General features: G+C 37.0%; 3 protein-coding genes across 4 annotated transcripts in view; 1 reads left to right on the forward strand and 2 right to left on the reverse strand.

Moving 5' to 3' along the window:
- The window catches only part of LOC131431979 (tubby-related protein 4-like), a 54,360-nt gene that overhangs the window by 28,321 nt on the left and 3,158 nt on the right, over positions 1 to 22,881 (reverse strand). For both annotated transcript variants that reach the window (XM_058597994.1, XM_058597987.1), the window contains exon 2: positions 18,438 to 18,874. In XM_058597994.1, coding sequence (XP_058453977.1) covers positions 18,438 to 18,533 — 96 coding nt within the window. In that variant the 5' untranslated portion in view covers positions 18,534 to 18,874. The remainder of the gene's footprint in view (positions 1 to 18,437; positions 18,875 to 22,881) is intronic.
- LOC131432002 (uncharacterized) lies at positions 5,435 to 7,379 on the forward strand. The gene is made up of 3 exons (XM_058598017.1): positions 5,435 to 6,221; positions 6,299 to 6,438; positions 6,501 to 7,379. Exons 1-3 carry the CDS (start codon positions 6,128 to 6,130, stop codon positions 6,633 to 6,635), a joined length of 369 nt encoding a protein of 122 aa, XP_058454000.1. The 5' UTR covers positions 5,435 to 6,127; the 3' UTR covers positions 6,636 to 7,379.
- On the reverse strand, positions 10,954 to 11,607 carry LOC131432010 (uncharacterized). The gene is made up of 3 exons (XM_058598029.1): positions 11,431 to 11,607; positions 11,232 to 11,371; positions 10,954 to 11,169 (listed from the first exon to the last, which is right to left on the reverse strand). The coding sequence occupies exons 1-3, from the start codon at positions 11,519 to 11,521 to the stop codon at positions 11,050 to 11,052; spliced, it is 351 nt and encodes a 116-aa protein (XP_058454012.1). The 5' UTR covers positions 11,522 to 11,607; the 3' UTR covers positions 10,954 to 11,049.

Below are 22,881 nucleotides of genomic sequence, written 5' to 3' on the forward strand. Positions count from 1 at the left end.
AAACAACTGCTTAAAACGGCTTAAAGAACAACTTCCAAAAATAATTCGAAAAAATTGTTCGGAAATATAATTAAAAAAACTGTTCAAAATACTACTCGGAAAATTATTAAAAAATATTCCTTGAAAAAACTACATAAAAAACCAGTTTGAAGAATTGCTCTATGAAACTACTTTATTTCTTTCTACTCGACAGAACTGTTCGAAAAAACTGCTCGAGGGACTAGAATTGCTTCGTAAAATGCTCGAAAAACTGTTCAAAAACTAATCCTAAGAGCTAATTCAAAAAATTATTGGAAAGAAACGCTGCTTGAAAAATTACTCGAATCAACTGCTAAAAACGACTGAAAGATAAAATAATTCGAAAAAATTGTTGGAAAAACTGTTTGAAAAAACAAATTCGAAAATGTAATAAAAAAGTGTTAGAACACTACTCGAATGAAAATTGCTCGAAATAACTGCTCGGAAAATCAGTAAAAAATATTCCTTGTAAAAACTACATAAAAAAAAACTGTTTGAAGAATTGATATATAAAACTACTTTATTTCTTTATTTCTTTCTACTTGACAGAACTGTTCGAAAAAACTGCTCAAAAAACTAAAATTGCTCTGAAAAATGCTCGGAAAACTGTTCAAAAACTATTCCTAAGAGCTACTTCAAAAAATTATTCGAAAGAAACACTGCTTGAAAAATTACTCGAAACAACTGCTAAAAACGGCTTAAAGAACAACTTCCAAAAATAATTCGAAAAAGTTGTTGGAAAAACTGCTCGAAAAACCATTCGGAAATATAATCAAAAAAACTGTTCAAAATACTACTCGAGTGAAAATTGCTCGGAAAATTACTAAAAAATATTGCTTGAAAAAAAAAACTTTAAAACTACTCGACAACACTGCTCGAAAAACCGTTTGAAAAAAAAAATGCTCAAAGAACAAAAATTGTTTTGAAAATTGCTCGAAAAACTGTTTAAAAGCTACTCTAAAAGGTACTTCAAAAACGATTTATTAATTTTAGTTGGTTTGACGTAAAGCCGCCCGAGGAAGAATTGTTCGAAATAACTGCTCGGAAAATTACTAAAATATATTGCTTGAAAAAACTGCATGAAAAACTGTTCGAAGAATTGCTCTATAAAACTACTCGACAGAACCGTTCGAAAAAACTGCTCGAAGAATTAAAAATTTTCCAAAAGCTACTCGAAAAACTACTCAAAACACTGCTCGAAAACATGCGAACAAAATTACCCGGGTAAGCACGTGAAATCTGCCCTCAAAGAGAATTCATATTGTCATAGCACATTCGAAAGCGCTTGGACTGGAGACAATTTTTCCAAAATTTCAACTCTTTTACTGTCATGTTAATTATTTCAGAAAAACCCACATAATTTGGTCGCCAACATTTAAAATATATATATAAATTTGTACCACTTCAACGAGGGGACGGGTGCAGCGTGATGAGTAAGTCAATGCCTTTGACGCAGCCCACCTAGGTTCGATTCTCAACCTACCGCGTTTTTCTATCCCGAAAATGAAAATGACCTTAAGGTTACAACCTCTACAATCGAAATATTATTAAAAAGCACTTAAACGAGTCCCTGAACTATTTTCGAATTGTTTGGTGGAGTGGTTGCATTTAAATGCAGAATTAAATTGAAGGTAAGCCTATTCAATAATCTAAAATTTAGAATGTGTTAGCATCGTACACCCACATAGCCAGATAAACATTCAATACCATATAAATTTTTCTAGTGATTTTTTCGTTTTTGCCAGTTTTTAGAATATAAAAGCAAAGTCTTGGCATTACATTCCTTTCGTGGAATTTGGCCTTTCTGTTTCAACAGACTTCGCAGCCGATTCTTAGCGTACAGAATCATTGCATGGCTAGTACTATGGATCCTACTGACACTAAGAATCCTTCCAGGTCGGGTACTTGAACATACGACTGTTTTTAGTTTTTAGAATATACCATGTTTTATTTCTGAGCTTTTCGGAAATTTTTCTGTCCGTTTCTGATTTGTTCTCACATGAAGAAATGAGTTATAAATAACCCATTTCTTGACACATATTTGCTTTATCAATTATTGAGAATAGGAAATTTTCACAAAAAATAAGTTTCCCGGAAATGGGTATAACAATGCACATAAATACGTACTTTATTTTAGTCGTGCTGGCTGTGAGATTACACGGTAAAATGATCCATAAGCGGCCCTTACACGGTCATCAAAAATGTCATTACCAAAAAGTAATGTTATTTTTAATGAACGTATAGGGGCAGTAATTATGAATTCTTCATATAAATTTGGAATGTCATTGCTTGATAATCATTAAAAATGATAATAATAATTCTCGTGCCGCTATACTCGTCGAAATGGATGAATTGTCAAAAATTGACTCACCTCTTTGGTGGCCTGGCGAGTGGAAGACCACTCAGGATGTAAGGTGGTAACCCTATGCTGTCAGTCAGGAAGGGAACGGAACGGAAGAGGGTCTATACAATAAAATATAAATTTGCTAGAAGGGATGTGGCAGAAAGAAGGCGCCCATTCATCGGTACACAGTGTTTCTGTGTTTTTTTCTCTTGCTCTATCATTCGCCCCCAGATAGGTCGGTTTTGTGTCGGAGAAATAGAAATGTTTATTCAATTATCATAAAAGATGAATGAGATTTAAGATAGGACAACCAACAGTGGGCGACTGCATCTGCGGTCCTTGGATTTACAATTGACCTACTTATACAATAGCGTTTTAGTTTGAGCACAGTTTCACGTACATTTTTACACTGGTCTATGAATTGTTCTAATAGAAATAAACCGAAACTTTCAACGCACAAGCAACTCAAAAAGCCAACGTGGAACTCGACAACACACCATTTGCTTTTCGTGACTGTCAGATTCAGACCGATTTATCTTTCATACGTAGTAGGCGTGGAGAATTCTTTTAGATCTGTGTGCTACGAAAAGAAAGTATGAAGAATGGTTAATAAGTTCACTTGTTATTAATGGTGGTCTTCGGAGAGCATTTTTTTCGCAAAAAACAGCGAACAAAGTAACAACACTGCTCCATCCTCGCCACAATGTGTAGCACAACGAACCTGACGTAACCAGAACAAATCCAATTAACTTGATGTCAGACTTGATATTTTTTTCTCTATCGTCGGTACGTGTTCCATGAATACTAGAATCACAAACAGGTAAAGCTTCTTATTCAGACTCGACTTGATGAATATTTTATTGTTTCACCGTATGCAACCTAATTGTCGGTGTTCTGCTTTTCGTGAAACAACATTCTGAGGTAAACTGAGCCTTGATCTACATGGTATTGTTCATGCAGATGTTATTTAGGACTTTATTGAACATGAGTCCAACAGCTGTAAATAACAATGTTATTTTTGACATTATATTTCTGGAAAGCACTGTATATCGGAACAGAACGAAGATTCAGCTGACTGATAGAGCTTTGACGTTTGATTTGACACGTGATATTATTATATATAAAACTCGCCTGAGATGGGTTAGATTTCAGAACGACGCTACATCGAAATACCATGACCTTTGTGACAGGTTTCTGTTTTAAAATAACTGACACCAATCTGGCTTATGATGATGAAGTCGCATTTACAGTGTTTGAATTGGTATAACTCGAATTGCGCAGCTGGGAAATCCTATCTTTGGAGAAAAAAAACTAGCACAACCATTGATCGGAACTTCGATCAGAAAAATTCATCCCACCATTCTCACACAAAAAAAGAGCTACTATTGAACTGATTCTCGGAAATTTAATCTAGACCCTTTTCGCCGTTCTCGTTTTCGTTACCTGAGTGCTTCAGTTCAATTTTACCATAAAGCCAAGCCAAACCATGGAGCTGCGATGAATAGGTAATAACTTGGGTACACACAATCACAGCTTCCTTTTCCGCGGAAAAAATACGGTTCGGACTTCGGTGATTGTTGTTGGATGCTGAACGAAAACAGCACCGACGAGCGCTGCCTTTTTGCATATTAAATATGCATAATTTGATTAATATTTGTTGAGGAGCAAATACAAAAAAAAAATCGGAACATGCAACTTTCACAGAATTTTATAGCGGCGCTAAGTAAAATCGTTTAAGTACGATTCAGACAATACGTTAGCTTTCGCGAACTTTAACGGTGCGGCACAGTTTGATCAAGATTTCATTACACCCAAACCTCCACTTACGAACTAAAGCGGAGACATAACATAACGGCCCCGTCCAATGAAGAGTAAGGCATTTGTAATGTCAATGTTAATGTCTGTTTTACTAGCGAATAAAACGTGTCGCAAGTCCACTGCACTCAATCATTGAAACGTATTTCTTCGTGTCGATTTTGCATGATACGCTTTGTGCGATGATTCGTTCAATTCATGCGGTTGAAATTTTGCGCGCCTTATTTTGGCACTGAATTTCACCTTAATGCTTGTTCATATCAAACATTTTAGAAAATTCAATTTTGAGTTATTTGTTGTTATCTCATACTGCTGGAAATTTAATCATAAATTGCTGAACATGATTCTGATGGAAAGGAGAAAAAAAATTTGTTGCTGCGTTAAATACAACAAGAGATATTCACGAGGTATTCACATCAAAAGAGTTACGTAAATTCACCTTTCCATAACTTGATGGTGTAGATATTTTCTACACTCAGACAAAATGATCTTCGGAAGCCATAAGATGAATTATGACTTTCAGACATAAGGATTATAAATTTAGTCCAAAAGTATGTCTTAATATGAAGAGTTTTTATTCAATTCTTTAACTTTTACTTACAACTTACAACTTGTAACACTCCGTAACGCCTATAAGCAGCGACAAAGTAACGCTTTGCAACGTCTATAACCACAAAAAAAGTAACGCCTGTAATACTTCGTAACGCCAAATTTCTAAAAAAAAATAATGCATGTAACGCTTCGAAACACCTACAACTTACAAAAAGTAACACCTGAAGCTTACAAAAATTAACGCATATAACGCTTCGGAACATTCAAAACCTTAAAAAAAGTATCGCATGTAACGTTTCGTAACGTCTGTAACCACCAAAAAAGTCACGTATGTGATAATCCGTGACGGCTATAAACACTAAAGTATCGCAAAAAAGCTTCGTAACACCTACATCCATACAAAAATAACGTATGCAACGCTTCGTAACGCCTACCAAACTACCAAAAAAGTAGCGTATGTAACGTTTCGTAACGCCAATAATCTACAGAAAGTAACGCATATAACGCTTAGTAACGTTAATAGCATACAAATTAGTAACGCATGTTTGAAAAGGTGGGATATGTTTCTCGAATGTGTGTGTGTGAAGTGTTCCATATATGGAACTGTTCAAAATATTTTGAAAATATTTTCAGTATAATCCATGCATACTGAAAACTAATCCCATCACAAATATTCTCGATTTGGACGCCTCGTGATTCCTCTGAGAGTATGCAAGTTAAGTTATTCAAAAGAAAAATATTTTCCCTTTTGTCGTGATACATTCTTGATGCGTGATGATTTTCCGAAAAATCCCTTCTAAAGTACATTTTAACCGTTTGTTTTAGGCTTGGAACTCTTAGCAAAACTGAAATTTTCGCTTGACGTAATTTGTTCGGTGATGGCACAATATTACATCCGTTAACATGTAAAACCATTTTTAATTGCAATTGAATTCTACTTGATTCCTATGAAACTATAAAATGTTTTTCCTCTGTGTTGGGATGTCGATAAGATCACAGCCTACTAACAGATTGCATAAGCCTTTGAATCCGGTCTTTCTCTGAACAAACGCACCGCCTACTCATTTCCTGGAAATAATGAAGCTTCACATCAATTTACAGACACGTTTGCCTGTTTCGAAAAGAAGCCCATAAGACAGATGATGATTAGATGGCATAACAAGCTCAGAACTTTGTTTATAGATTTGAATATTCTTATAGAGTAAAGCGTTTGGCGTGCTAAAGCTGACGCCGTATGCCGTATCGAATGAGCATATTGATTAGAAACAAAACCAACGCATCACAATCTTATCTTTTGCTACATTTGACATCAAAATTTGCATTTTCTCTTCGCGGAACTCAGTTTCGGGTAAGCCACTCGAGCCAATATGCTTCTCTAAGGCACTGGAACAGATCATAATGTGTATTCAAATTGGTATACTGTTTATGCTGGCAGTCATCGTGGCGCTAGTTTGCTCCGACTGTTCAGTTGGATTGGGAATTCGACAACCCGGTAGGTGGCCCCTAAGTACATAGTAAGTGCGCATCAGCTGAGACGATATCATAATTCCTATTTCCAACACGTTCCAGTTGAGTTTGAAATGTACGTACTGCATGCTAAACAAGGACCCGTCGATGAGCCAGTGATTATGACATTGATGTTCAGTTACCAGGTCAGTCCAGTGGTGAACGAAGAATTGACCTATTCCTATTTCATAGGGTCACTGTCGGTATGTCGAAACACTTCCTATGTGAGTAATCAATCGAACGTCATTTTTGTTTGCATCGACAGAACTGCACCTTCGAAATTAGCAATGAATTGAAATCGAAGAAGGCGTTCCAAATCAGCATGTCCAGCGTAGTGCCCGTGACGGAGATGTATGGAAACGTGACAATCTTTGGCATTCGTTGGATGAATAGTGAATAGCAGAGCAAAGCAACAATTTGATACATTATTAAATCTACATTTGTAATTTTGTAATATACATACTCAGCTGTTTCGATTGAATGTAATATGAATCGATGATGGAAATGACATTCATTCATTTATCATTGTCAGACAGCAACAAGGCGAAAAAATACGAAACCATTATCCATTCTATCGGTTATTGAATTATCCTCTATTTTGGCCGTTTACACTGAATCGCTAGAGCTAGTGGTCGTTAGTAGTACGACAATAGGATAAATTTGGAACAGTGAGTTGCATATCCTCACGGTTCCCAGGCTCGGTTGTTCTATTCAACACATTGGCCACCGATGGCGGTGTATCCCGATGACATACAACTGACAATGATTGAGTCTCGACGACAATCAGCTTCTGAGCTAATTTATTATTCATTAGGATAGATCGAACTTTTATTCGCGTTAGAAAATTGAGGTCAATCAATTGACAAAAAAAATCACTTGATGCAAAATGCAATGCACTTTTGTTATAAGCCGAAGCAAAATTTTCGATAGCCAATTAATTGAATTATAACTATGTAAATAACTCAAAAACTTTCATCCGTGATGTAGCCAACATTATTCAATTGGTTCTTCGCATTTGAGGAAAATGTCACCAACATTTTCAAGCAACGAGGCAGTTTGAATGGTCGGACCTTTTTTGGACCAACAAATCAATCCCAAAAAAATTACTGCGATAGTTTCTTTCATTGAAGTAAGAAAATCACCAGTGATGTAATCAAGAATCAATCAATTTTATGTTCACTCTTCAACCGTATTGAAATATAAACCTTTGACGTAATCAGTATTAGTATTAAGCAGATTTTCTCCGCAAGACAATTATATTCATCGATATTCTTCAGGTTCTTCGCATTCAAGGGAAATGTTATCCACATCGTTGAACCTCGAAGACATAAATCGGTTCTTCTTTGGACCAGTAAATCGATCGCAATGAAACATGTTTCGCTATTTTTAAATTGTTTCAATTGAAAATTTTTTCAAATCAACAATCAATCAGTTGATCAGAGCGATTATCAATATTCTGAAGTGGAAAAACGCGTGCCAGTTTTGTTTCTATTCACGTCATTCAGCTGTGTTCCGCCCTTTTTTCATTGCATAGAAATCTTTATTTTGGTTAAATATGTAGGATTAACACAACAATTGAAACCAATATCAAAGATACACTCAGGATGGAATGGTCTGTGATTTTATATGCACCATTCAAATACGACCCCTCGATAAACTTGGTTCACCGTCTGTTGCAGTTTCATTATTATTTGAAACTAAACAACAAGCGTCGAATCGCTACATGCATTGTAACTATGGTAATGTTTGTTTATGTAGAATTAACCTTAAGTTGCAATACGAAAGAAATTGCAGTTTTCCACCGCAAATGTAGTGGATTTGAACTAGGAAATCAAAAAATAATTAAAATTTTCACTAAGAATCTATTTAATTTGTTCTATTTTTATATTACGAAGCATTAAAGTGAATGGATGTAACAAAATATTTTGTGCGATCTGTTTACATATGTTTACTTACTTCCAAACTTGCATTGTTGCTATGGAATTCGTCGTTTTCCAATGTTTATCGACGCTTATTAAGGAAGGGTCAATAAAATTGCATTATTACTAAGTTCACTCAAGACATTGTAATCTTGAGTTTTTCTTTGCCAATATCACAATTGCAACAAGAAAAATACAAGAAGAGCCAATTTGGACATGAAAGTTTAAAGGTTATTTTTCAATTTGAAAAGGTTACAAAGAAAATACTAATCGCAGAATTTATTTTTTATTTTTGCTCTTTTTTTTCTAAACTGAGTTTATTTATGCAAAGCTTCCTATTGGCATGAAATCTCTTCATCTTTTATACCAACAGATTTACCGATTCAAGGGCTTTTAAAATAATTAATTTTATCACATTTCAAGAGAAATGAGAAAGAAATTTTTTATAGCAACTATGAGTGTTCTGAAACGTCAAGCCTAAGAGATTGAAAGTCTTCGAAAGTCGACGTGTTTCTTGAAATCACGTAACGAGAACATTTTTTATTGATAGTTTTCTATATTTCGGCATAATAAAATACATAAAATAGTAGTTTAGTTTTTCAAGCTATATACGTTACGAAGTTTTTCGAGGCCTATCTGAGTCAAGGCCTGAGTAAAGGTACTGTGATTTTTTTTTTGATTCCAATTATAGAGGTTTTAACCTCTTCGGGCTAGGAAAACTTTCTGACCCTATGTGCGGGGTTGGGAATCGAACCCAGGCGGGTTGCGTGAAAGGCATCGACTTACCGATCACGCTATACTCGTCCCCAATATGAAAAATGCTTCATTTGACGAAGAGTTTCACTCGATATTATCGTGAGATGGGCAGCGTTACGTAAAGTTAAAGAAGCTAGAAAGCGTTGCATACGATAATTTTCTTATTTTGAGGGTTACAAATCATCTCTGGGTTATTTTGTGGAAATTATGAATGCGCTAAACGAGTTACGATGTGGTGTTACGAAGTGTTATATACATCGATCTTTTGTAAGTTACAGGTTTTACTAAGCGTTACTTTTTTGTAAGTTATAGGCATTACGAAGCGTTACATGCGTGACTTTTGGGAAGCTATAAACGTTACGAAGCGTTACTTTGTAATGAGTTATGGGCGTTACGATGCGTTACATGCGTTACATTTAGTAAGTTATAGGCGTTACGAGGCGTTACATACGTTACTATTTTGTAAGTTTTAGGCGTTACGAAGCGTTACATGCGTTACTTTTTTGTAAGTTATAGGCGCTACGAAGCGTTACATGGGTTATTGTTGTGTAAATCATAAGTGTAACGAAGTGTTACAAGTGTTTTTGTAAGTTATAAGCGTTATGAAACGTTACATGCGTTACTTTTTGTAAGTTATAGGCGTTACGAAGCGTTACTTTTTTGTAAGTTAAAGGCGTTACGAAGCGTTACATGCGTTAATTTTTTGTAAGTTATAGGCGTTACGAAGCGTCACATGAGTTACTTTTTTCGTGAGTTATAGGCATTACGAAACGTTACATGCGTTACTTTTTTGTAAGCTACAGGCGTTACGAAACGTTACATGCGTTACTTTTCAATAAGTTAATAGCGTTACGAAGCGTTACATTTTTGTAAGTTACAAGCGTTACATGTGTTACTTTTTACATGTTTTGGGCGTTACGAGGCGTATGTAACGTTAAGAGAGTTGCGAAGCGTAAGTAACCCTGGGCCCTCCCGAAATCAAAAACAGAAACGAAACAAAAGTTTTAGAAATATTATGGGGCTGTTGGTCCTGTAGATTACAACATGAGATAGAGGTTTTAAGATTTACGTGATGGTCAAAACTCCACTGCCCATAAAACACGCGGCGGCAGGTCCTACACACTTAAATTGGATAACCGACCTCAGCCGTTCAAATCTCGGTAGGTGATTTTTTCCATAAAAATAACGTTTCATCACAGCGGTACTTTGAAGAACAGCTATCAACAAATGTTAATTTGTGCTGATATATCAGTAGAATGAGAATGTTCGATAGTTCGGCATAAACTCAAAACTCGTAAAAAGAAGCAAACATTACCGAACGAAGTTAAGTGTGTATGAAGCAGAACAGAGTCGAGACCACATTGAATGGAGGATGAAACCGAAGCAAAATAAATACAGTCACAAATTTTATTTGAATACTTCATAATGACAGTTCCAGTGGAAAAGTTTTCAGTGTCTGTTGAAAACGCCGGAAAAAGGCACAACGAGAATTAGGTACCTAAGTAATCCTCAGTAACATTTTTTTTATCTGAATGCCCCTCACGAAACGAAATCCTGGGTACGTGCCTTAGTCCATCCAACTGGGCTTGCAAAAAGCTTGTATCTTCTTTATATTTTATGATACAGTTTGGAGACATCAGAAAATGATCATTTACACTTCCGGTGAAACTCTTCTTGAGTGCGATGGAAAATCGAGTATTTTATGAAAAAGAAAGAATTTCCATCCGGTTTTCGCAGGTAGTTTGATTGGAACTACTGTGCTTAACGATTCCACTGTTCACTCGTTAGAGTTGTAGTCACGTGACTACATTTTCTCGTTGCTTCGCCTACTAAGGTAAACAATTCCATCTGCTCAGAAGTGGCTGACAAATAACGAATGTTTACTCTCATTCAGTGTATTCGCTTTCCAAGCACTGTTGGGTAGTAGTCAGGCTAGCAATCAGTGACAATATAAGAGGTAAAAAGTGAAATAGATAAAGATTTTTACCTTATGGATCATTCAAGAGAACTTTAGGATTCGAAAAAAAATAAAACTAATGCGTCTGAATTGTAACATAGTATTCATGTGTAATAAATATTAAATACAAAAGTTTCTGGAAAACTAACTAGTTAAGGCTCGCGACACAAAACAACATTTTTCTAAGGAAAACCATAGACAGTAGCATTCCCCGAAAGATCAGTTACAGGTTTATTGCTGGACAAACGAATTGAGAAACCTTTTTTAACATCTATATTAGGATCAATATCAAAAATGCAATCCTGTAAAAGAAATTTACGTGATCAGCATAAAGGATGATTGTGGAATAATCGATAAAACGTACCGCTTCCGATCCATACAGTTGAACGTATGTTACCTCTTCGTACCCCACCGGACTAACTTCATATGAGAAAATCAGCGTCATATTGACTGGTTCCGATGCCGGTCCTTTTTTGGCGTGCAGCACATGCAGCTGGCTATCATCTAGGAGTAAATTGACAAATGCTGTGATCGAAAAATTACCAAAAGTTATCTTCTAATACGTTGTTGCCGTTTTCCCCATCCCAGGTTACATGTTGAATATACACTCGCCATGATGGCGGAAAGAAGCACACAATATATCACAAATTTCATTGTCGATGTTGAAACTTAAACGTTTTATCACTATACGTATTGCACCTTTATAACTAGCTGTTCATTAGAAGACTGACGTGATTCACACGGCGGTATTCTAATAAAACTGTTTGGCTAATGATACTTATCGACACTCATCATCGATAGATAAGATATGAATTTTGTACACGGAACCAAAACAGTACCAGATAATAAACGTTTTTGGCGGAAATTACTTAGTATTAAGCAATTTTACATCAGCGTGTACAATATAAACCCTATTATTCCTACTAGTTAAGAAAATTTTTACTGCATTCCTTGCGGCATGTACTTTCGTAGAATGAATTTTACAACGGGTTCGTATCACGTTCCGACAATTTATTACCTATTAATTTTTCCATCCAGTAAATGACCAAGAAAAAAACAATTTTCCTAGGTTCCTAGGCAGAAGCACGGTCAAAAATCAACTTGGCAATCGAATCGGCTGCAATAAATTTTCTCCACTTCGATAGAGTACCAAAATGCAGCGCCTCTGGAGCGTGCAGGGAACTTGGATCGAATTTCCGAAAGCCTTTCTTTCCTGCAGTGTCATACGCGAAGGTGGTCTCCATGAAACGGGTTTGATATTGGGTATTACTGCCCCACAAAGACGGAAGGAAAAACCCGTTCGGTCCAATCGAGATAAGCAGGTAAGTTACTTATACACACGCTACGTGCTTGGAAAATCTGAGGTTATAATTTCAGTCCCAGTTATGTCCCAGGATTTTGTCGGCACGAAAAACGGGATCGAAGGCTTGCCGCCGGAGCGCTTGTTCTTTATTTATTTTTTGTCCTTCCACCAGTGTTCCAACATGCGATGGATTCTTTTTTCCTGCTTGGCCTTCTATCGCCTTTTGCAGGCCCAGACCGACCATGTCTGGGGTTAACAGTTTTACACTCGATTGAGGAATAACCGAGCCTTTCTGAATGTAATCTGCTAAAGTTCGAGTTCCTTTAACAAAGCGCACTGTTGATGTTCATAACTAGATAAATTTATGACTTATGTAGAATAGAGTCTAAGCAGAGATGGAAATGCAGGTACCGTGTCAAAGGAAATTACCAACCTTGCTTTGTTCTAGTACTTCATTTTTCTCGAGTCAAGGACGAGTAACAAGTTATTCCATAAACACCTTTAGCAAATCATCTACCGGAAGTAATAAATCAACTGGTCAGTAGGATGGGCCGGCAAATCTAATGCGTTCAACCTTATATGGATGAGAATCCATGAAAAAAAGGCTAAGAAGGTAAGCTTCAATGAGCTTTTATGAGGCATTCGTCTAATTTATCTTTTATTTTTATGTTTTGACCGAATATAAGTAAGTTGATATTTAATTTATGATACGTAGATTGTAGCAACAGAGTTGACATAGGCGACTGACTGTACTTGAAGTCTAATATTTGATACGAGAAACGCAAAAAAATCATGTGCATTATGAAAAACAATTGTGCCGAGACAACTAAGAATCCCGCTACCCTAATCAGCTCTACATCTCCAGCAAAACACAACCCGTACTATTTCAGAAATCCGCTACAAATTGATTCGGATAGTTCAAACTGTATTTATTTAGAACAATAAATAATTAAAATGTTCTTTCAAGCAATTCCCTATTTATCCTCGTATCTAATAGTAGGCTCTGATTTACGAGCGAATAAATATTCGATCCAATTTCTAATTTGCACGCGGAAAGGCAACCAAGTAGGCATCGATTTAGTTGACTGTCAAATTTTGTTGTGCGATTTTACTTGGTGTGAAGAATGTGTTTGTTCAATTTTTAAGATCGGTAACGCATAATTCGAGATGGAAGGCTGAAAATTCAATAACGAACTTTATAGATGAATGAAGATTAGAAATTTGAGAAGTGCAGAAACCAATATAATGAGTGCCGGAGAGTTTATGAAACTGTGTCTTTTTCCAGTGAGTTTGGGCCGTACACACAAAATTTTTCCTTCGATGTTCAGTAATTATTTTTTCGTTCATGAGTTGTAAAACATTATTTTCACTGGATGATTTGTAAAATCGATCCAATTCACAGTTATTTGTCAATAAACTACCGGATTACGGTAAATCGTATAGCAATATTATGGAACTTTTGTTTTACTGACGTTAACTGTTAACTTTAAAGTGTCATTGATTTTACTCAATTCAGTAAAAAATTAGCCAATTTTCAGTGGATCAATTAAAAATAATAAAGAACTTCAGTAAACATTACTGACTGAGAATTATATCTGTCAAACTCAATCATTTTCGTAAGTGAAAAAGTAAAATTGATCGTGAAACGCTAAATTCGTTGTAATTCATGTAATTTCCTGATGGTAAGCAATTTTTTAATGCTGCCTATAGTATATTATTTCAGCTCTTTATCAAAATGGCTGGTGATCACATAGTTTTCGCTTCGAGGTAAAATAAATGATATTAATAATAACAATAATTTTCGTTTCTGTCAACGATGATTAATATGAATAATATTAACATAAATCATTATTGAATAATAAGTACATAATCCAGTTTTCATGAATAAATTAACTTGTTTGACGAAAATATTACATGAGTTATTTCTTAATTTATGTGTTTCACGGTTTTCAGTAAAATTTACCGAAAAACAGTGAAAATAACCGACATCCGTAAATAAGATTTGATGTGTATCTTTTTGCCTTCTCTATAGAATTGCTAGAAAAAAAAACCTTCGAACGGAGCCTTGGATATCCATAGTGCTATATACCATTCGACTCAGCTCGACGAGAACGGAAAATGTATGTGTGTGCACCTTTCAACGATCGTTTTTCGCGGTCAAGTTAAGTTGACACATGGTTGTGCAGAATCATGAATATCGTCTATGACATATGAAACCCAAACTGCGACATGTCAGGTGAATCTTTCTTTACGAATAAGAGTAAATAATGACTTAGGTGCAGGAAAACAAAGTATCTTGTCGATTTGATGAAACGCAAAAAGAAAATCCTTTTCCATTTCTGTATCGTACTTTAAATCATCGCAACCACAAATGATGGATTCGGTACTCACCGGAAAAGGAATCGTAACAATTTAATGACGCCTACCTGACGCCTGAGTACCAAGCAAACAGTAATGCAATCAAAGATAAACTCAAGCTTAAGAGTGGGCGGCCGGGGATATCGCCGGATCCATCGAAAAAAAGACCCTTCGAGTTTATCTTTGATACAATGTCTCTTTTGAATTATACTACCCCGTGCCTACGTAAGCTGTTCTTCGGTTTGTGGCGTCAAGAATCTGCGAATCACGATGAGGACAAACCACCAAATGGATTCCTGTCTCGTTATCTTCAACAAGACTCTTCAGTGATGTAGCACGAACCCGCCACGGCCAATAGCTATAGAAAACTAGACAAATACTCGGTTTTCCTCTAGTGCTGTAGGTTTGGTAGTCACGTCTGTCAACTCACACACACCGAGGGGCGACGCAAAGCGCGTTTACTTTTTTTTTAATGAGGCACGCGCTTGCCGGAAATGAGAGCAGAGCAAACAGCAAACAAAACAGAGAAACACTTCCTTTTCATATTTGAACGGTGTGCTAAGTGACTGGTGGTGGTGGCATTATTGTAGGCGTCCAGACAGCACTTTTGGCGAGACTCTACTGTTTTGCCTTGTTGCGGTGGATTATGTAAAATTACTGCTACCTCTCGACATTAGAATTAATTATCAGAGGGAAGCAACGAAACGGGATACGCTTCGACTGCAATGTGGATAAAATTTGTCTGACGTTTTGTTTTTGACTGCTGCTTATCGCAGTAGGCGTAAAATGAAATTATCTGGAAAATTCCACATTTTGTGTACATTATTGTATTACAATTTAAACAACAGGAACGGTTTCGAAAACAAGAAAACGAACAAGTGCAGTTTCGGTATGTATTGGCAAGGCTTTGTTTGACTTAAACAACAGTCTAGGCCAATTTTCGCTAGAATTAAGAAGGTAAATAACTAAATTCCTTACATGATCGTGAAACGATGCATATTCTGTTCACACTAACAATGGCTCCACTTCAGACTACAGCAAAAACAATTTACCATCCAGGCCAATTTATAATAGCACCACGTGCAAACGGTGAGCAGCAGAACGTCAGGCGAATGGGGGCACGATTCATGCAGAAATAATAACAATCGCACCGCCATATGGCTTCCCAGTAAGACACCAAACTTCCCCACCGTTGTGTGTCGCCTGCATATCGTGCCCAAGGCTTTGTCTATCCTTAGAGACGGACTTGCTGCTAGCGGAATGTCAAGCGATGACAAGGCCGGCGACGAAGTTTGCCGACAAGAATCCTCCGGGGACGGATGCCGACAAGTGAAATTTGTGCAAATTATTCCCACATTCAACCTGCCCATCCCCCCCCTCTGGATAAAAGGGAGCGCCAACACGGAGACAGCAGCGCCAAGTGATGCCCTCCGGTGGATGATACTTTCCGAAGAATGCAATTGACATGTGTAAACCTTGCTTCGCCTGACTGGTACGCTTCCGTGTTCCGAACCTATCCGAACGGAGCGGAATCGAACGAACAGCCTCCTGAGGCCCACTGAGTGTGTCATTCGCCTCGAGTGTATTGTTTTCGAAACATGAGAGCCCGGATAAAATATGGATCCCGACTGATGATGCCTGTTCTGGGTTTCAGGTTATGTGTGACTGCAGTGCGCCACACCGGCACAATACATCATCGACATCCTACGGTCCTACCTACGTGGGCTGACTTTTGACGAGCGGAGCGGATAAATTCACTATGCACGCAAACTTTTTTACTCGTGGAAGCTGCTGATTAAATCCGGCCGTACCGTTAGTCAGAGTTTAGCTGGAGTTATTTCTTTTTTATGCGGGGTTTTCCATAACCTAAAATGGCGCATAAAGGTAACTTCTGTAAAAATACCGCAGTGGAACAATGAACGCAGAAGATTAGTTTTTAACTTTTTCATCGTTGTGTGATGTAAAATACTAATTTTTTAACGGATTTTCTTTTCTTTTACTTTCTGCACCTTTGTACTAACGAGCACTGCTGTAAACAATTGGTGATGGTATGAAAAATGCATTCGTTGTTCAGAATAAAGGTGTATGACAGAGCTGTTTAGAATTTCATCCATTTGATGCTTATATTGAAACCGGACGGGGCTTACTAAAGGAGAAATGTGCATCTAGTTATGTTATTGCGAAATGGGCAGTTGGGTCGAATTGATCATGAAAACGTAGAACCGCACAAGAGATGGTTGATGAATTCGTTAGGACGATTATAAAACATATCGTAGAACTCGATGAAGAATATTTTGAGTAAATGATAACTGGAATCGATATTTTTATCTGATTATCGACTGATGACATGATGGGCGCAAGAAGTAAGCATATAAAAGCACCTAAGGTTTCTCCCTCTCTCTTTTCCCTTAACACATGAAATGAATATAGGTATTCGATAGAGTCTAAAGTTTTGAGCATTTATGTAAGACACCGGCAACACCTGCAATAATGTTGCAGACATTTGAAGGTGTTTCCATGCTAGCAGTATCCTGCCTCGAGCGAAGGTTTCGATTCACCAGAAAACTAGTGTATGTATTCAGGATGGTGTTTTTTTCTGGTTTCCTCTATCTTCCCACTCTTAATAGCCTGGAATAAGAGTTTACGCTACCAAGAATCTCCACAAACCGGTGCGAATGCAATTTCAAAAAGCATCACATTACATCATTCTCTCGTTGAATCTGCTCATGATGCAGCAGATATTTCTCTTCCATGGCATGCAGTATGTAGACAGCAAATGATTCGGAAAAGTACCAGCAAACACCCACCCAGCCCCTCTTTGTCTGTTTGGTAACTATTTTCCAGTCATGCAACTTGCCACGATACGGCTTCCTAACACTTGCCGACGTCAACTGACCCATTATGGAATCTATTTTAAATGTCAGACCTCGTTTTGCGGTGAACTAATTACTGCACGTCTAGGATTTACGGGTATTTTTAACATCTTTTTGTTTTTTAATTATAGAGGCTTTAACATCTTAGGTCATTCGCCTCTTCGGACTAGAAAATCTTTCTGACCCTATGTGCGGGGTTGGGAATCGAACCCAGGCGGGCTGCGTGAAAGGCATCGACTATCCCATCCAGTGCGGTAAAATTTCATTTTCAATCGAATAATATAAGATGAAAATGAAATATATGGCCACTGACCGTCAGCATATCCCTACTAATTCACTTGACTTTTGCTGCCATTTTCAAGTGAAGCTCCCGGAATTCATCGTCAGTTTAATAATCGTACCTAGTCATTTGAAGTTTTGCTTGCTCAGCTTCGAGTGCCAAGTAGTGTAGCTCCTTCATTGCCTTCGCTCTTGGTAGTAAGCAAGTTCGAACGAATAAAATTATAAATGGATTAAAGTACTAAAAATGAAAACTGAAGGAGGAAACAATTAATTTATGTGTGTTCTGTGATTGATATTTCAGCTGTCTGGTTTGTCTTTCATCTATTATCTTGAACCAATCCGAATGTTTACATGAACCTCATTTGAAGGCCGCTCTCACACTGTTGAAAGAGATATTTTGTTACTTCAAGAGATCAACTGACGGTGGGTAAACTGAGCCTCGATTGAAGAGAAACGAGTGATGAACTGAATGCTGCCCGTTCGGGCCGTCAGCAAACATTGTGTGTGTCAGAGAGTGAAGTGTACTGCATTAGAGAGATCGTCAATGTGTTCCACATTCAGTTTCAATTGAATTGAATGAAGTTTTACTGCACTGATCCCATCACGCTATACCCGTCCCCTGTTTTTTTTTTTTTTTTTTTTTTTAACATCTGAATCGTTGTTTGGTTATTAATTAATGATCGGAGGTTGCAATAACCGTGACTCAATTATAAATTGAATGAATATGACAGATAATTAATACTATCAAACTCACCTCCGGTATGTCGTCCGGTACCTTCCCCATCCAGGACAGGGACAGGATCGAGCAGTCGCATTTTGTGTTGGTGCTTTTTTCAAAGTGTAGATGCATGGCTCTAGCAGGATTTGGAACGACGCCGATCAGCCTGAGTATGCAAGGACGAAACTACACTCTCGTTTCTTCCTTCCTTTTCTAAGCCTCAACTGCACACTGCACACACCGAGATAGACATCGAGTTTCTCGCTTACGGTTCGGGTTGTAAATCATTTCTACTGGCGCTAGGACTCACTCAAATTTGCGTATCATTTCTGCTTACGATTTATGCTTGGTTGCACAACTTTTCCGAGCCTTTCATAGCCGTAAATCACCGTCACACAGTAAAACCACACAGCACAAGCACTATCTCGGGTTGTTTATCCAGTTACTTTGAATCCTCCTCTGTCCGCTAGCACCTGTTGATGGAGGGAAAATAAAGAAAATAGTTTATCATTTGAAAGCCACCTGGTTGACTCGCTCTGGTGAGCAGAATCGCGAGAAGGGAACAAATTCCCGTAAATTTATGTCGACAACGTGGCAGAAATTTTTCGTCAACGTTATTCGGTTTTGCCTAGAATTTGCTTTACCCTTTAAATTTCTTATACACAAGAATTGAAAAAGTTGAATTTATCGTTTATTTGAAGTCAGCATTTTCTTTGTTTGAAATCAATTTCAAAGCCAATTCGCGGCAATTGTATAATTCTCCAAAATGACATTCGATGAAATAACCCTTTCGGTAAAATGGCATTCGGCAAAACGGCCTCCAGTGTAACGACTTTTGATGACTTTTCAATCGATGTGTGTGTGTGTGTGTGTGGGTGGGTGGATGTGTATGTGTGTATGTATGTAACAAATATATGCGCACTGTTAAATTTCATTTGGATCTTACTTCCGGTTCCGGAGTTACATGGTAATATGTGAAAATTTGCGAAAAAGTGTGCATTCAATTTTCTCTGAAACAGCTCAACCGATTTCCACAAGCTAAGATTCAAATGAAAGGTTTTAGCGTTTCCTATGAATTTCTAGAACATTTTATTCAGATCCGACTTCCGGTTCCGGAATTAAAGCGTGATAAGTAGAAAATTACGAAATAGTATTTTTCTCAAACGATGGTTAAAAACAGGTAAAATCCCATAAAACTGTCTGATAAATTTTTCTAGTTGGCAGAGCTTGTTAGTTTGTGGGTATAAAAGCTAAATTTGGCCCTACTGATCCCCCCTTTTCCTGTTCCGGAAGCACCGAAGGTGGTGCAGAAAATCCTTAAAAATAGAACTCACTTCGATTTCTCTACTATGCTTGAACCGATTTTCACATATCTTAATTTGAATTAAAGCTCATAATATATTTAAACCTACTGTTAAATTTCATCCGGATCCAACTTCCGGTTCCGGAGTTACAGGGCGATGAGTGTCAAAGTTTTCAGATCGCCATATAGAAAGACAATATCGAAAAGAAATCGAAACGGTTACGGATGTCTGCTACTAATGTGTAATATTGGTAAAAGACGGTGCTGCGGTTGATAAAAATTTTAGCTATTTTATGATAAGTGCGACCGAGAGAATAAACGAATGTCAATGAATTCAAATTTATTGGAATATGAAATTTTCACATCCGGTAATGCAATAATACCGTGCCGGTGGTGTAATGATGTCAATAATAATAATAAAAGTAATAATCCTACTACATGTTCTATGCTGCTGATTCATTCTGTTTAGCTTGACCTACATATGCAAAAGTAACGGGAACGCAGGTTCGCTTCGTTTGTTAGAATTGATTTAATCGAAATAGAGCATGAGATAGTAAGTCCAGGTTTAACTAGGTTCAAAACTGTTCCAATTTTTAGGTCATATTTGTTGCTGGCAAACACATCAACTTCAGATATACCGGTCATCTGAATGTTTCGAAAGAATTGGAAATGGTGATTAAAAACTGCAAAAAGGTCTCACTGAATTTCCTTCAAGATGGCCAAATCGATTTTCACAAACTTATAGGTTCAAAGAAAAAGTTTTACAGTTTCATACATACTACAGGGTAAACAGGATTTTTGGAGTTTGTTAGATTAAGTCCGAACAAACTTTCCTATTTCTATTCAATGAACAGTTGTTTTTGTGAATTCCACAGTAGTATTTTTGCTATATTATCGAAGGATTTTATACATTCGAATAATTCGCTTCCCTTTGAAGTCATACATTGCATCTCCTAGTAATACATTTCGAGTTATTACTAGGAGATGCCGGATATATATAAGTGCCGGACCGAATTCATTCTCTGCGAGAATCAAACATTCAATTTCATTCGAATATATAGCAGATCCAATGGAATAAAGTATCTAACTTATTAGTGTAAAGCTTAAAGATATCATAGCCCTTCAATTGCGAAAAACTTGGCAGATTACTTCCATGGTTAAAAGCGCAAACATCAACAATGTCTCGTGGGTACAAATTCTATAGTTTTTATTATACATTGCAAATACTGTGAATACAAACAGAAAGCAAACAAATCCATCCATCCAAATAAATATTTCAACCTACCGAAAGTCCCCTGTCACTTTACACATCATTGAAGCTCCCAAGCCACCGATCGATTTTCATTAAAATCTACAAAAATCGCCAAAATCATCTTGACACCGAACTGTGAAACTGTGTAGACTGAATACATTAGTGATGAAAAGTGAATTTCTGCCGGAGTAACCCATCACCAACCTGGCATCGTCCCGTCGGTGTCGATGGTCCTGAACATCCTGCCATAAAAAGCCATGCACTTATGAAGCGACTGAAAATGAATGAAAATAACTACACACACACAGAGAGAGACCCGCCCGCGCGGGGACAGATGTGGCGGAAGCTGGCTGGCTGGTAATGACTACGGCGACTTTTATGTAAAGGACTGTCATCATAGACAAACACCGTTCAGATGTGCGGTGATGACGGGGGTCATTGAACTGGAACCCGTAAGAGTCGTCGGAGTGAAAGAAAAAAGTCAATATTATATAATTCAACTGTAAATGTTGATATACATACCAAATTGAGTGTACAAATCGATAGTAGACTTTGTAAGGATTCTTCGATGATTCCAACTAAATCGGGTTTCCAATTACAGCTCGAAGCTTTCAACGGAAATCCCCAAAACGAGCACAATTGACCGTCGAAAAGCAAAGGACAAACAGACCGATGGCGACAGCGCAAATCTTGTCAAAGGTCCAAGGTTTTTTTTTCTCTTGTGGCATCCGGAAGGATGTTTGCTCACTCCATAATCAGAGCATATTATCTATAGAGTGCGGTTCATACCGAAGATACGGAACCCATTAAACTAATATTTCGGCAGCATATTGAATACCAATTGGAAGAAGTTCCGCCTCGTTAGGGACTTTTCTTTCTTTGTATGTGTCTCGTGCAGCCCGTTCAGTTTTGACAAACAATTTAATTAAATTATTCAGGGCCTACTAGATAAAGGCGACATCCGTCTTCGGCTATGTTTTTTTTTTCATAGGGCTTATACGGGAAAATTATACCAACAGTCTTCTCCTCATCCGAGCCACCACATCGTTTTGCTTTATAATCGGCTTGCAATCAACGGATTTCAATGGAATTGGAACCAATATCTGCGGCCATAGAAAGCAAAAATATAGTTAAATTTATGGAGGAAATTAGTACCATTTCGGTTTAATCATTAGCATGAAAATTCGAAGTGAAGATTATCGTAAATACTGCTCTTCAGTTATGCCAGATTGGAACAGTATATAATCTGATAATTGTTTTAGTAGATTTTTTAACAAAAGTATCTAAAACAATTTTTTTCTAATTAAAACACGCTTATTTTAAATCAACTTTGTTTGGGAAGTTTATATGAGTTTGTCAACTGAATAACGGTTCTTTACAGCTGATACAATTTTCGTAGCACTTTATTTTTATCATTTATACCAAAGTCATATTCGTCCTATATTATTTCTACAAACTAGCGCTTGATAACTGCCTCAATCAACAACTGCAAATTAACTTTTGGGTGAATTCCTTTAGAAAATAAAAATCATGCTTCAAATCACTTGGCAGCTTCCCAAAATAATAACCTAAAGATTTCACTATTGCGATGCTCTATTTTGTCGACGCATTGTCTTGTAAACACTGAAGACGTTTCGAAGCGATTTCGGCCTTCAATAGCTTATATAATGCTTAGTAATACTTGCTGTTGAAGTTTTTTTTTTCTTTTTCGAGGTGCACTAAGGTCTTTTTTTCACGGGTTTTTATGCAATTTTTTACGCTGTTTTTTACGAATTTTTAAAGTTATCCGGATTTCTTGTTTTGTTTTATATATGTAAAAAAAACCTCCAGATGTGGTGTTATCCCGAAAAGTTTTTAAGTCAACTCTCAGGCACTTGATTTTTTTTTTTGAGATTACACCAGATCTTGACGTTTCATGCATTTCC

The sequence above is a fragment of the Malaya genurostris genome, chromosome 1 (assembly GCF_030247185.1).
Source record: "Malaya genurostris strain Urasoe2022 chromosome 1, Malgen_1.1, whole genome shotgun sequence".
In the NCBI taxonomy this organism is placed as follows: domain Eukaryota; kingdom Metazoa; phylum Arthropoda; class Insecta; order Diptera; family Culicidae; genus Malaya; species Malaya genurostris.